General features: G+C 39.6%; 1 protein-coding gene across 3 annotated transcripts in view; it reads right to left on the bottom strand.

Moving 5' to 3' along the window:
* ELOVL7 (ELOVL fatty acid elongase 7) overlaps positions 1-13,758 on the bottom strand; it is a 76,618-nt gene that overhangs the window by 25,231 nt on the left and 37,629 nt on the right. For 2 of the 3 annotated variants that reach the window (XM_061129745.1, XM_061129746.1), the window contains exon 2: positions 1,647-1,725. In XM_061129745.1, the coding sequence (XP_060985728.1) occupies positions 1,647-1,710 (64 nt within the window). In that variant the 5' untranslated portion in view covers positions 1,711-1,725. Of the gene's footprint in view, positions 1-1,646; positions 1,726-4,771; positions 4,791-13,758 lie in introns of those variants that run through there. The other variant, XM_061129747.1, reaches the window with a different exon arrangement.

The raw sequence follows: 13,758 nt of genomic DNA, 5'->3' as shown, positions 1-13,758 counted from the left end.
ATGTGAGAGTTGGACCACAAAGAAGGCTGAGTGCTGAAGAACTGATAATTTCAAACTATGGTGTTGGAGAAGACTCTTGAGAGTCCCTTGGACAGCAAGGAGATCAAACCAGTCAATCCTAAAGGAAATCAACCCTGAATATTCATTGGAAGGACTGATGCTGAAGTCGAAGCTCCAATACTTTGGCCACCTGATGCAAAGAGCTGACTCATTTGAAAAGACCCTGATGCTGGGAAATACTGAGTGCAGGAGGAGAAGGAGCAACAGAGGATGAGATGGTTGGATGGCATCACTGACTCAATGGACATGAGTTTGAGCAAATTCTGGGAGTTAGTGAAGGACAGGGAAGCCTAGCTTGCTCCAGTTTATGGGGTCACTGAGCAACAACAGCATGAGGAGGTAGCTTTGATGATATCTAAGTCCATTTCAGCTCTGAAATGTTCTGATTCTTTGTCTATTCTTTTAAAAATGCTACGTTTAAAACATTTTATAACAGCTATAAAAGCAACACATATTGGTGTGGTTTAAAAACATCTAGACAGGGACTTCCCTTGCAGTCTAGTGGTTAAGACTTCACACTTGCACTGCAGAAGGCGAGGGTTCAATTCCTGGTCTGAGAACTAAGATCCCTCATACTGCATACTGTGGCCAAACAAACAAACAAAAGACAAAACAAGAAACCCCCAAACATCTAGTAGACAGACACAGAAAAGTAAACAGAAATTACCCATAATCCTACCACACAAATGGAATAGGAAATGGCAATCCATTCCAGTATGTTTGCCTGGAAAAGTCCATGGACAGAGGAACCTGGCAGGCTACAGTCCACAGGGTTGAAAAAGAGTTGGACATGACTGAGCCACTGAGCATGCACACATGAAATACAGGTAGTCTTTTATAACCTGCTTGCATTTAATAATTTTAAACCACTCACTATGGCATTAAATGTCTTTCAATAACATTGATTTTTTTATTTAATGGGCAATGGGAGAAGATGGGCATTTCAGAATTACTCAGGGGTTACCCCAGCAAGTGCCCCCTCTTTCTGATACACTCCTGGGGGCTGTGGCCCTTCCCACTCAAGAGTTATTACTGGACAGAGAGTCACTATTGGTGATAACTGTTATTTCCCTTAAGAGCATTAGGGCAGAATCAAGCCTAAGAGCATAGTACCTCCAAAATCACTTCTAATGGCTACTGAGTTAGAATGATGTACCACCATGTATTGACTAATTCCTTTCCCTGGATATAAAGCTATTTTCACAATTACAAACATCATATTATAACATCATCTATGTATTAATACCTCTATCTTTATACTCACCTTCAATGAAATTTTTGATACTTCTTCACTAATTAAAATAAAAATCAGGGGGATTTCCCTGGTGGTCCAGTGGCTAAGACTCCTCATTCCCAATGTGGGTGCCCGGGTTCAATTCCTGGTCAGAGATCTAGATCCCACACGCCACAACTAAGACCCAGTGTGGCCAAATAAATAAAAATATGAAAAAATCAATATATGGGGTGTCTGTAAGGGAGTGTTAAGTTGCAAAGTCTCTCATTCTGTTTCAATGAAATCCTACTAAGTATGAGAATCTGACCAAAAGAGGAAGGATGAGCCACAGTTAGGAAATCTGGTTACTTACCAGCATCTTTGATCCAATTATCATAAAGACGCACGGTCCTCGATGTAAGATCACTGAAGGCCATTTTCCACAGGATTTACTGACAAACAACAACAAAAAAAATGGGTTTATGATCTATGGATGCAAATAAAGCCAAGTTTCTAGTAATATAATATTAAATATGCTAAAAATTTAATAGGAATAACTGGCGAAACAACAAACCTACTGAGGGTAAATGCATTAGTGAACCACATTAAATCCTGATGCAACTGCAATCACTTAAGACTTTTCATCATAAAGACAATGATTAATTCACTTAAAAAGGCTGATATTCTATGTACCAGATGATACAAAAGGAGCAAGCGATTCTAAGAACTGTCATAGAAGCATCCATCTTCCTTTTATGGCAGCAAAATAGGTCAGGAATGGACTGTGCCTCCCATGGCAATGTTGAAGTAAAAACCCAGAACAAAGTCAAGAAGATAAACTTTCAGGAAAGATACCCTGATCCAGACTTTTAGCTGATCTTCAGGTGTAAGAAGTTCTTCTGCATTCAAGTTTATATAATTTACATGAAACAGAGGTACACAGAGGGAGGAAAAGAAGATCTACAAGAACCAAAGAGAAGGTGCCTAGTTTATCTGGACAGATAGACAAAAAGAGTTGGAAAAGGATGTCTTCTGAAAAAGAAGACCAGTGAGGGAAAACTAGCTCTATTGTGTATTAAAAGATACTTTGAATCTTCAGTAATTAAAATAGTGTGACATTAGTACATGAAGAGGCAAACCAGTGGCACAGAATATAACGTCTAAGAAACATACCAAAAACGTTTGGGAATTTAGTACCACATTTCATAAATTTTAAGATATACACTTTCCCAAATTTTAACATCTCTGAAAACAGCATACACCGTACAAAGGAATGGGGCATCATAAAATGACCAGTATGTTTGATTTCAAGTCGTATGGTGGGACGATGAAAAAGTTCTGAAGGTAGATGATGGTGATGGTTGCACAAAACATGCAAATATACTTAATGCCACTGAACTTTATATGGTTTAAGTTAAAAATGGTTAAAATGGTAAATTTCACATTATGTATATTTTACAAAAAAAAATAAATCCTCTAGGTCTGCAACAGAAAAATTTACACTTTATTCTGGTATTCTAAGATAAAGCCATTCTATATTATATATATAATATATATGTATATTTTTAAAGACATTTTGTATATGATATATGTGCACCTCAAACCAGTAGGCACTTGAATTACCAGCAGTTGTTGAGTAAATGGTGTGGTACAACTAGAGAGTCATCTGAAAATAAAAAGTTGGATACAAAAATTATACTATAAACCAAGATAAACTCCAAGTATTAATAGATCAAAGATTTAAATAAAATTTTGAAAGAACCATGAAAGTACTGGATGACAACAGGGAGGACACTTTTATAATCTTGGAGTAGGAAAAAACTTTTTAAATTTGACTTAAAAGTTCATAAGACATAAAAGAAGACTAATAAATTTAAGCATATGAAAATCAAGAAGAAAAAAGGGAAAAGGCAAATGACAAAGAGAAAGAAATATGTTCAATTCATAATACAAACAAGTGCTACTCTCCCTAATATATTAAGGATTCTTAGAAACTGATAAGAAAAACACCTATAAGCCAAGAATAAAGCAGACAAATTTCACAGAAATGTAAGTGCAAACGGCTCTTAAGCATATAGAAAGTGCTTAACTTTAACCATAGTAAGAAAAATCTATAATACTGCATTTTATTGCATTGGATGGGTTAAAGTCCAAACATTTTATCAGTCAGATTAGCCAAAGTTTGCACCACCACCAGCAATGTATGAGTTTTCCACAATTCAAAAATGTGTTCCCTCTGTTGGAAGGATTGTGGAAAACTCACATATTGCTGGCGGCCGAGCAAATTAGTATTACCCTTGGTGAGGGCAATTTGGCATTATCGGTAAAAAAAAAAGGTATATATATATATATAAACCCATATTTTTAAGGCAACAATCCTATTTCTAGAAACTTCTCCTATAGAGATATATGTACATATGCACAACGACATATATTCAAGCTTATTCATTGTATCAGTCAGTAAGAGGAAAAGATTGGAAACAAGCCAAATGTCTATTAAAGAGGGCACGCTAAGTTGCTTCAGTTGTGTCCAACTCTTTGCAACCCTGTGGACTGTAGCCAGCCAGGCTCTTCTGTCCGTGGGATTCTCCAGGCAAGAGTACTGGAGCGGGTTGCCATTTCCTCCTCCAGGGCATCTTCCCTGATCCAGGAACCGAACCTGTGTTTCCTGCCTTGTCAGGTGGATTCTTTACCCTTGTGCCACCTGGGAAGCCCACTTCAGAGGAGCTCTCCAAATGCAGGATGGTATCTCAGCATGACCTCTGATCTGATACATCCTCTGTCCTCAAGCTGAGTTCAGACGCAAGATTGGCTGTGGGGATGCCAGGATTTTGCCAGAGTCAGCCTGGACTCAGTGTTCTGTGGATTGTTTCTATACCAAAGGTATGATACAGAAGTAGGAGCAGAAACTTTGGGATCACAAAGATCTCACCACTGACTAGCTGTGCGACCTGGGCAAAATTAAAGTTCAACTTCCTTATCTGAAAAATGGCAATTTACAACCTACCAAGATTTAAAAAAAAAAGGGAAAAAAAACTCATAGAATTGTTTGGAAGAATTTATGAGATAATATATAAAATTTATGAAATTTATATGATAATATATATGAAATTTAGAGCACAGAATCTGATAAGGAATGAACATTCAGTCAAAGTCAGATATTATCGTTTGTAGAGGTAAGTTGTACCGATTTAAATGGAAAGCATCTGGCCAAGCTGAATGCCAGTGTATGGAACAAATCTAGAGAAAACGCTACTACTTTCATTTTTAGAGCTGGTATGTCACAAATTATACATGATTCTTCCCTTGATGTTTTTCAGTGGTTTTGATAGAAATGTTTTAGACACTGATAAAAGCTCCTTTCCCGCTCACCTTAACCACTGATGTAACAGACCTCGACCCACTGTTCTCCTAATTAAACTGCCAAAATAACGCTGTTTAAATTATTCAGAATCAGAGTGAAAGATTCTAATTTTATAGGGCATACGGTGGACTTACATTTCAAAGTATTAAGCTGTTTTTCTGGGCAAGCCCTGCCTCCTCTTCTTCCCCTACTCACTCCACACAGGCCATCTTCCTCTCCCCAGCACTCATTAAAGCATGAAGCCTCAAAGAGACCACAGCAGCCTAATGCAGGTCAGTAATACTCACAGGCAGCAAACGGAGCTGGTTTCTCTAATCTAAAAGACAATGCAAGATTGAGATGGAGGAAGAGGGAGAAGGTCATCAGAGGAGTAACTCACACTGGAAAGGTCTGTGAGGGGGAATTTGCAGAAGTAGATACCCACCACCAAGTGAGGGAGGACCGGAGAGACAGAAAAGGGACCTGGTGGCTCAAGCTCACTGCAGTGGAACTCTCTCACTGATCCTTTGCTTGGAGATAACCTGCTATCCAACAGTCCTTAACCCTTGTGGACTCACCAGAGGAAAAGGAACGTGGATCATTGTATAAAAATGGGGCATGAAAAGAAAACCTGATCCCTTTAGCCTGTTGGAACTAAATAAACTGCTGAGAATTTCCTTTTAAGCTGACACAGTGATGGACTCCGTGCTAATATTACATTGTGGGGTCTAGTCTAGAAAGTTATTAGTAAATGAATTGGGGGCAGCCTGAGTTGTCCTGTAAATACAGTGCAACCCCCAGACTAGAGCCAAGCATACCTTCCCCCTCTTAACCCAGACACCCTCCTCACCCGCCCTTCAATACAGACTTTTGATTTTTAGTGAATGTACCATTCAGATGGGGAGAAACGTATTCTATGTGGTGAAGGTATAGCTGATAGCAGATCTAGGGCCTTAATAAATGATTTAAAATACTCAGTGGCATAAAATTTCAGGACTAGAGATGCTAGAATAGTCAGGGTTCTCATGCATGTAAAGCAGAGACTTAAAACTCAGAAACAATAGACAGATGACCACACCTCCATAATAGGTGGAAAAGACAGGCAGGTGCTATCAGGGAAGAGAAAAAGCCTCCTTGCCAGAGCTCAGCCCTTCTCCAAAGGCCTTGGATATATGTGTCAGGATGAGAGTAAACAGGAGCTCACTGATAGGGAACTGGTGCTTCTATTTCATTGACCAGCACCTGCAACAAACCATAAATTTCACTCTTTGTTGTGGACAGTATCACTTCATGACTGGATCATTTGGTGAAGTAAAGATTTAATCTGCCTAGACTAGCTCCTTTGTTGTCATTTAGTCACTAAGTCCTGTCTGACTCTGCAACCCCATGGACTGCAGCAAGCCAGGCCTCCCTGTCCTTCACTATGCCCTGGAGCTTGTTCAAACTCATGTCCATTGAGTCGGTGGTGCCACCCAACCATCTCATCCTCTGTCATCCCCTTCTCCTCCTGCCTTCAATCTTTCCCAGCATCGGGGTCTTTTCTAATGAGTTGGCTCTTCACATCAGGTGGCCAAAGTATCAGAGCGTCAACTTCAGCATCAGTTCTTCCAATGAACAGTTAGGGTTGATTTCCTTTAGGATTAATAGGTTTGATCTCTGTGCTGTCCAAGGGACTCTTAAGAGTCTTCTTTAGCACTACAATTCGAAAACATCAGTTTTCCTCACAGCCAATCCCTCTCATCATGAAGCTTACACAAGTCTCTTATCCTCATGCACCAGAGGGCAGAGAGAAGAAGTAAGAACTACAGTCCCACAGCCTTGAGAATGAAAACCACAATCACAGAAAACTAACTAAAATGATCACACAGATCACAGCCTTGTGTAACTCAATGAAGCTATGAGCCATGCCGTGCAGGGCCACTCAAGACAATGTGTCACGGTGGAGATTTCTGACAAAACAGTGGTCTGCTGGAGAAGGGAAAGGCAAAGCACTTCAGTATTCTTGCCTTGAGAACCCCATGAACAGTATAAAAAGGCAAAAAGACTAGCCTCTTTAGACCTGGAATTAAAGATTTCAAGTTCAAATGTGATATATGTACCTGCTGCCAAGAGCTTACCTGGAGACTCTTCGAAGCCACATAAATATGAACACCAGGGCACATAATGAATTTGAGGGATCTGATCACTTTGCGATCTGCCAATAGGACTCACAAGGCAGCACTCTGCTGAGGACTTCTTTCTGAAATTCACTCAGATGGGGCTGTGACCTTAGGGTTGCCTATGGTGGGAAGCAGCTGGCAGGAGTCCAGAAATTGAAAACCTTTGCCAACCACTTCCAGGTGAACCTGAATGTATAGGGATTTATCCAAACCTTGCAAAATATATTGGGACATTCTCCCTGAGGGAAAGGAGGGTAAAGTCAGCATCTGGCTTTCCCAGGGCACGCTTGTCATCCCAGAAAGGATATATGGTTTTCCCTTTCTCTTTTGATATTTGGGAGGTCCTGGGCTCCCCACTGATCTCTGCTTTAGAAGTCAGCCATCAGGGACAAACCTGCAAGAACAGATCTGGCTAGCTGCAGACCCTGCTCAGGGACACATAAACTGAAATGACCTGTAGGAAGGTACAAGCAGAGAGATGGAGGTCTGTAATGGAAATAGGGCAGCAGGGTGAAAACAAAACATCTGACCTGCCTGAGGCTGGGGTAAGAGGATCAGAAACTTTTAAGTGTATTAAAATGTGAGAAAGACTATAAAGTGATCATTTGTTTCTTTAAACCAGGTTTTTCAACCTCAGCTTTATTGACATTTTTGCCAAACAAGTTATGGGGAGCTGTCCTGAGCAATGAAGGATCCTCAGCATCAACCCTGGCCTCCGCTCACCAAATGCCAAGAACACGCCTTCTCTAGCTGAGACAATCAAAAGGTTTCCAGAAGTTATCAAATGTCCCCTAGCGTGTAAAGTCATCTGACTGGTTTAAAGTAAACTACCAATATTTTTTCATTGAAATAAAGTGCTTCAGGGTAATCACTTCAGCAATTATATATTCATTTCAGTGATACTGCTGTTCAAAGCAGCTTTTGAGCTTTTCTTTACAATTCATGGGGTTGCAAAGAGTCAGACACGACTGAGCGACTGAACTGAACTGAACTGAACTGAACTTACAAATCAACATCAGTTTTTCAGAATTTCATTTAATTGGCTTTAAAAGAAAAAAGTCATTGTCTACTGCTTTAAAAATCATGCCCAAAACTAATCATAAGTTAAGAATGGTTTCAAAAGTCAGTGGATTAAGCTGAGGTATGTCTTTGATAAGTGGAGTTAGAATGGGGGAAGTGGAGGTGGGATTAATCATAATTTACTAACATTTTCAACTTATAGTTTGTAAACTGCAAAGGAATAAATCCAAAATGTTTAGGGCTATGGTAATATTAGTGGAATATATGTATAGTAGCCTGAGGTGACTATGTGGGATGTGTATTTTCCAGCATATATTTTTTTAAGATTGATTTATTTATTTATTTTTGCCTGGGCTAGGCCTTTGATGGTGCATGTGGGTTTTGTCTAGTTGCAGCAAGCTAGGGCTACTCTTTGTTGTGGTGCCTGGGCTCTGCATGGCAATGGCTTCTCTTGTTGCAGAGCGTGAGTTCTAGGTACGTAGGCTTCAGTAGTTGCAGTACACAGGCTGAGCAGTTGTGGCACACGGGCTTACTTGCTCCACGGCATGTGGGAACTTCCTGGACCAGGGATCAAACCCTTGGCCCCTGCATTGGGGAATCCCAGATTCTTAACCACTGGACCATCAGGAAAGCCCCCAGCATATTATTTTAAATCCTTTTTCTCTTCGTCATCTATTATGAATTCAAATTTAAATAAAGTAAATTGAGAATGTGAACAGACTCAGTGAAAAATTATTTCAAAGGATAGATTTTCAATTTTGCTAATTACTATATATGTGTGTGTACTGCAGTTATACCTATATACACACACACACACGGAGCAGAAGCAAAAAGCACATCATACTCCTTACGCTTACCATACAGGGTTTGTTTTTTATTTTAATGTTTCATATATAGATTTGTGTTTCTCTTTGGCATTTCCTTAATCAGCTAGATTATGCAAATTGCCTTGGGAATGAAACACAACAGAGAAGGCAAAAAACCAGAAAGTTTAATCCTAGATTCTGAGTTATAAAATCTTAGATACATAGCCATACAGAAGAACTCAAGGGCCTAAACAAGAGATTTGGAAGGAAACCTTGGGAGTTTCCATGCCTCCTAGCACAGAAAGAGCATGTTTCAGGCTTGGGAAAGGGGAGAGTCAGAGGGAAAGCAATTCATGCAGATCTCAGGGGAAAAGGCAATAAGCCCTGGTGAGATGCCAAGTAGGATTAAAGAAACAGAGGTGAGGGATCAGGCTCAGCTGCCTGGGTAGAGAGGGAACAGGTGGCTGACATGGCCTTAGGCAGCTATGGAGAGTGTCTCCTGTGTGGTGAAAGGGCAGCATAAAGTCTTCTGAGTGCCCTCAGTGGACGTGGAAGTGTTGCAGAAGAGTTGGAGGAAATGACAGAGTCATGTTAGCTAGCAACAACGCAGATCTATACGGACTAGTGCTCAAAGACCTGAAGGACCCTGGACATCTCAGGAGATGGCCACGTAGACAGAGGATACGGAGACCAAAGGACTCCTTCTTCCAACTTGCTTGATATACAAGTTTTCTATAACTTGCTGAGAGATTTTGTTCTTACATGGCTGACTTTGTCAAAAGAGATTTGAAACCATTTATGTATGGGATCAGGTCAGTACAAACTTCCTCTCTTCTCTACCCCTTAAAGTAGCGGTTGCCAGACCTGGTTGATTGTCATAATTACCTAGAGAAAGATTAGTATGTCTGGGGAGACGCTGATGATGGGCCAGGTTTGGGAACATTTTTTTTCCTTTTATTTCTTTTTAATTGAAAGATAATTGCTTTATACTACTGTGTTGGTTTCTTCCATACATCAACATGAATCAGCCATAGATATACATATCTCCGTTTCTCTTGAATTTCCCTCCCACCAAGAACTCCTTTTTTTTTTGTAAAGAGCTTCTTCTTTATACTGCATAAACCGTTCTCTGACATGACAATATCCACAGTATGAGAAATACATGATTCACCATAAAAGATTCAATAATGAATGTCACTTGGATATGATAATATATCTGGGTCAAGAAGGGCAGGAACAGGAAGCGCAATCAACAATGGAAACAATTTCTCTGATGATTCAAAATAATTGCGACAGATGTGAAATCTGGAACACCTTACAGTCAGCATATACACCCAAAATGTAAGGTGTTTAAACTATGTCAAGGATGAAATAAGTTTCTTAAGCATTTGTGTAAAGAGAAATTATTGCTACATCTTAGGTCTTAGTAACTTACAGAAAATTAGAATATAAGCCTTGTCTTTTAGGCAAACAAAACTGATCAACACAAATACCAAATATACTAAGCACCTAATTTCTGTTTTTCAAATGGGAATGTTATAGTATCAAGGATCATGCTTTCACTTGGAAATAACACAACTCGAAGTGCTAAGCAGTAAGAGCTGTTACATAGAAACATAGAAAAAGAAGTCCAAAGGTAGGAAAATTTCTTCTGACTTAGTTCATTTCTATTTTGTCATTTTTGTGGAAAAAGATGGTGATTGTCCTTCCAAATATCACATTCTCATACACCTTCTTCCAGAGTAAGTAGAAAAGTCTTTTCTTTGTGTCTCTTTAGGAGATTTAAAAGCTTTCCCAATGCTCTCAGAGGCCCCTTAAACACCTCCTCCCAGAACTGTATCATATTTCCATATTTAAATAAAGCATTGAAAAAGGTTTGGGTGTGTAGTGGTTTCTAAAGGGTAATTGATATTGTTTATCCTGACCCTGCACATTTGGGGAAGCACATGGCTGTCTCCTCTGAAACCTGTATGCAGGTCAAGAATCAACAGTCAGAACTGGACATGGAACAATGCACTGATGCAAAATTGGGGAAGGAGCACGGCAAGGCTGTATATTGTTATCCTGTTGATTTAACTTATATGCAGAGTACATCATGTGAAATACCAGGCTAGATGAATCCCAAGCTGGAATCAAGATTGCTGGGAGAAGTATCATCAACCTCAGATATACAGATGACACCACTCTAAGGGTAGAGAGAGAAGAGGAACTAAAGAGCCTCTTGATGAGGGGCAAAGAGGAAAGTGAAAAAGCTGGCTTAAAACTCAATGTTCAAAACACTTAGATCATGGCATCTGGTCTCGTCACTTGATGTCAAATTGATGGGGAAAAAGTGGAGGCAGTGACAGATTTTATTTTCTTGGGCTCTAAAATCACTCTGGGTGGTAACTGTAGCCATGATATTAAGATGCTTGCTCCTTGGAAGGAAAGCTATGACAAGCCTAGACAGCTTATTAAACAGCAAAGACATCATTTTGCCAACAAAGGTCTGTATAGTAAAGCTATGGTTTTTCCAGTAGTCATGAATGGATGTGAGAGTTGGACCATAAAGAAGGCTGAATACCAAAGAATTGACGCCTTTGAGTTATGGTGCTGGAGAAGACTCAAGAGTCCCTAGTACAGAAAGTGAAGGACTGTTGCTGAAGCTGAAGCTCCAATACTGTGGCCACCTGATGTGAAGAGTTGACTCATTGGAAAAGACTCTGATGCTGGGAAAGATTGAGGGCAGGAGAAGAGGGGGCAACAGAGGATGAAATGGTTGGGAAGGACAGGGAGCCTGGCGTGCTGCAGTCCATGGCGTCGCAAAGAGCTGGACATGACTAAGTGACTGAACAACAATGGCTTGAGGGAGGAAGGATGAGGCTGCAAAAGGCAAAAGACTTGTTAACCTACAAGGAAAAAAGAGGGGTTAGCTTTGAGAAACAATATCTGCTGAAATTGTGACTTGAAGAGGTCACTCTTCAGTGGCATTTCAAGTAGGAACCGAAGCTCCAACAGGGAGCCCACCCATCGAAGTGCCCTCTGCTCATCCTGGTGTTCAGGATAGACTAATCTTGATTTTTTATTTGTTTTTTAAGCAAACATGATTGATAAGTTAAGCATGTTTTGCAACACCATATAAGACTTTCTAGTGACTCTTACATGTCTGCTATTTGGGGCTATCTTCTGCCACAGTCTGATGATACAGATAACACACTATAAATCCATAAATATAGACAGTATAGAGCTGGACACACACTTGTTATTTTTATGATTGCAAAGAGTCAAATACAACTGAGTGATAACACTTTATACATTATTATTCAGCTGGGTCCATTGTGGAATTATCCAAATTATATGCACTCCTACAGCACAGTATACATAACCAATACTGATATTTGACTCTGGTGCATTGGGATAGCCAGGTCAGTTTTCATGGGTGGTTTTCTGTCTGGTAGACTGGACATTCATGCTTCACTGTTGTCAATTATTCTGCTTCTCAATCTTGCTTGTACTGTACCTCTATATTTGGTAGTTATCACACTACATTTTATCTGTAGACATGTCACTTAAAACTCTAGCAAGTTCTCGTGGAGTAGTGAGAGGGGTGTCATGTACAAATTTACATCTCACACAGAACTAAACCAGGGGAGGGAAGGCAAGAAATAAATGTCCATGGTATGAATCAATCAATCAATCAAGTAAATGATCAGAGCTAATGTTGACACTTTGTTGCACTGGCTAGCAGGAAGGTCCAGGGTTCTTAACTTCAAATTAAGTTTAATTATAAGGAAATGAGGCATATTTATCTGTAAATAACTCACATGACAAGGTCAACTTCTCAGTTACTTACAGTTTAATTGGATTTACTTGTGCCTTTTGCCTTTTTCTGAGAGGTTATACTTGATCTCTCAAAAGATTTCCTTTAATGGAATTTGATTCTGAAAAACTTGAGGAATGTTATTTTCATTAAAGGTCAATTGTACTTTTTTTTCTCTTTTTAACTCTAGAAATAAGATTACTTGTATTTCACTCATTTGAATTGTGACTATTTAATGAAATTCTCATGGCTTAAAGGAAGACAGGAACATTTAAATTATAGTATAATATATATGTATATATTCTATATTTATATTATATATGTTTAAAAATATTATTATTTGGGCTTCCCAGGTGGCTCAGTGGTAAAGAATCCACCTGCAACGCAGGAACGCGGGTTTGATCCCTGGGTCAGGAAGATCCCCTGGAGAAGGAAATAGCAACCCACTCCAGTATTCTTGCCTAGGAAATCCATGGACAAAGCAGCCTGGCAGGCTATAGTCCATGGGGTCACACACAACTGAGCAATTAAACAACAATAATATTATGTATTGTATAGTATGTATATTTAGTATATATACAATATGCTAAATTAGCTTTAGCTAATTCTGAGGTGGAGAGTTTGTGATTCCTCCAAATAAAATTTAGGAATATAACCTTGACTCATGTAAGAGCAACCCACTCCAGTGTTCTTGCCTGGAGAATCCCAGGGACGGGGGAGCTTGGTGGGCTGCCGTCTATGGGGTTGCACAGAATCAGACACAACTGAAGCGACTTAGCAGCAGCAGCAGCAGCAGCAGCAGCATGTAAGATCAAGTGTGTTGATCTTACATCTCAGTCAAACCTCATTCATGGAGTTCTTGGAAAGCTGAGGACAGTAACAATGCAGTCTCTTTTCATTAGTCTGAAAATCCCTTCCCAGTCATGACTGTCATCCTACCCTTTGAACGACCCTAGCTCTCCTTTACTCTCTTCTGGTTATGCTTCTCTATTTAACTAATCTCAATGTTAATCTCACACAAGTTCTAGAAAAAAGGAAAAATGAGAAATATAAACAATAAAAACTTGAAAGGGAGGAGCACAGAGAAGCAAAATGAGCCTGGCCACTAAGTTTGACAATACAGCCAAACTTATTATCTGGTATACATTTAATTTTCATCATAAGACATGTGTTGTGATAGGGAAAAGTTTAACTGGTTGAAGCCTCTGTTGGTAAATCAATAACCACAGCAACAAGCCCCTGGCCATGCTGGACCATAAGCCAAATGGAAAAAATAAGGGCTGGGTATATGATAAGAAAGAGGGACTGTTCCTGAGTAGATCTGACATACTGTAATTCATCATGGTGAAGATTCTGGA

This window comes from Dama dama, chromosome 25 (assembly GCF_033118175.1).
Source record: "Dama dama isolate Ldn47 chromosome 25, ASM3311817v1, whole genome shotgun sequence".
In the NCBI taxonomy this organism is placed as follows: Eukaryota; Metazoa; Chordata; class Mammalia; order Artiodactyla; family Cervidae; genus Dama; species Dama dama.
Note: the sequence above shows the minus strand (reverse complement) of the source record. Positions and strands in the feature narration are given on the sequence as shown.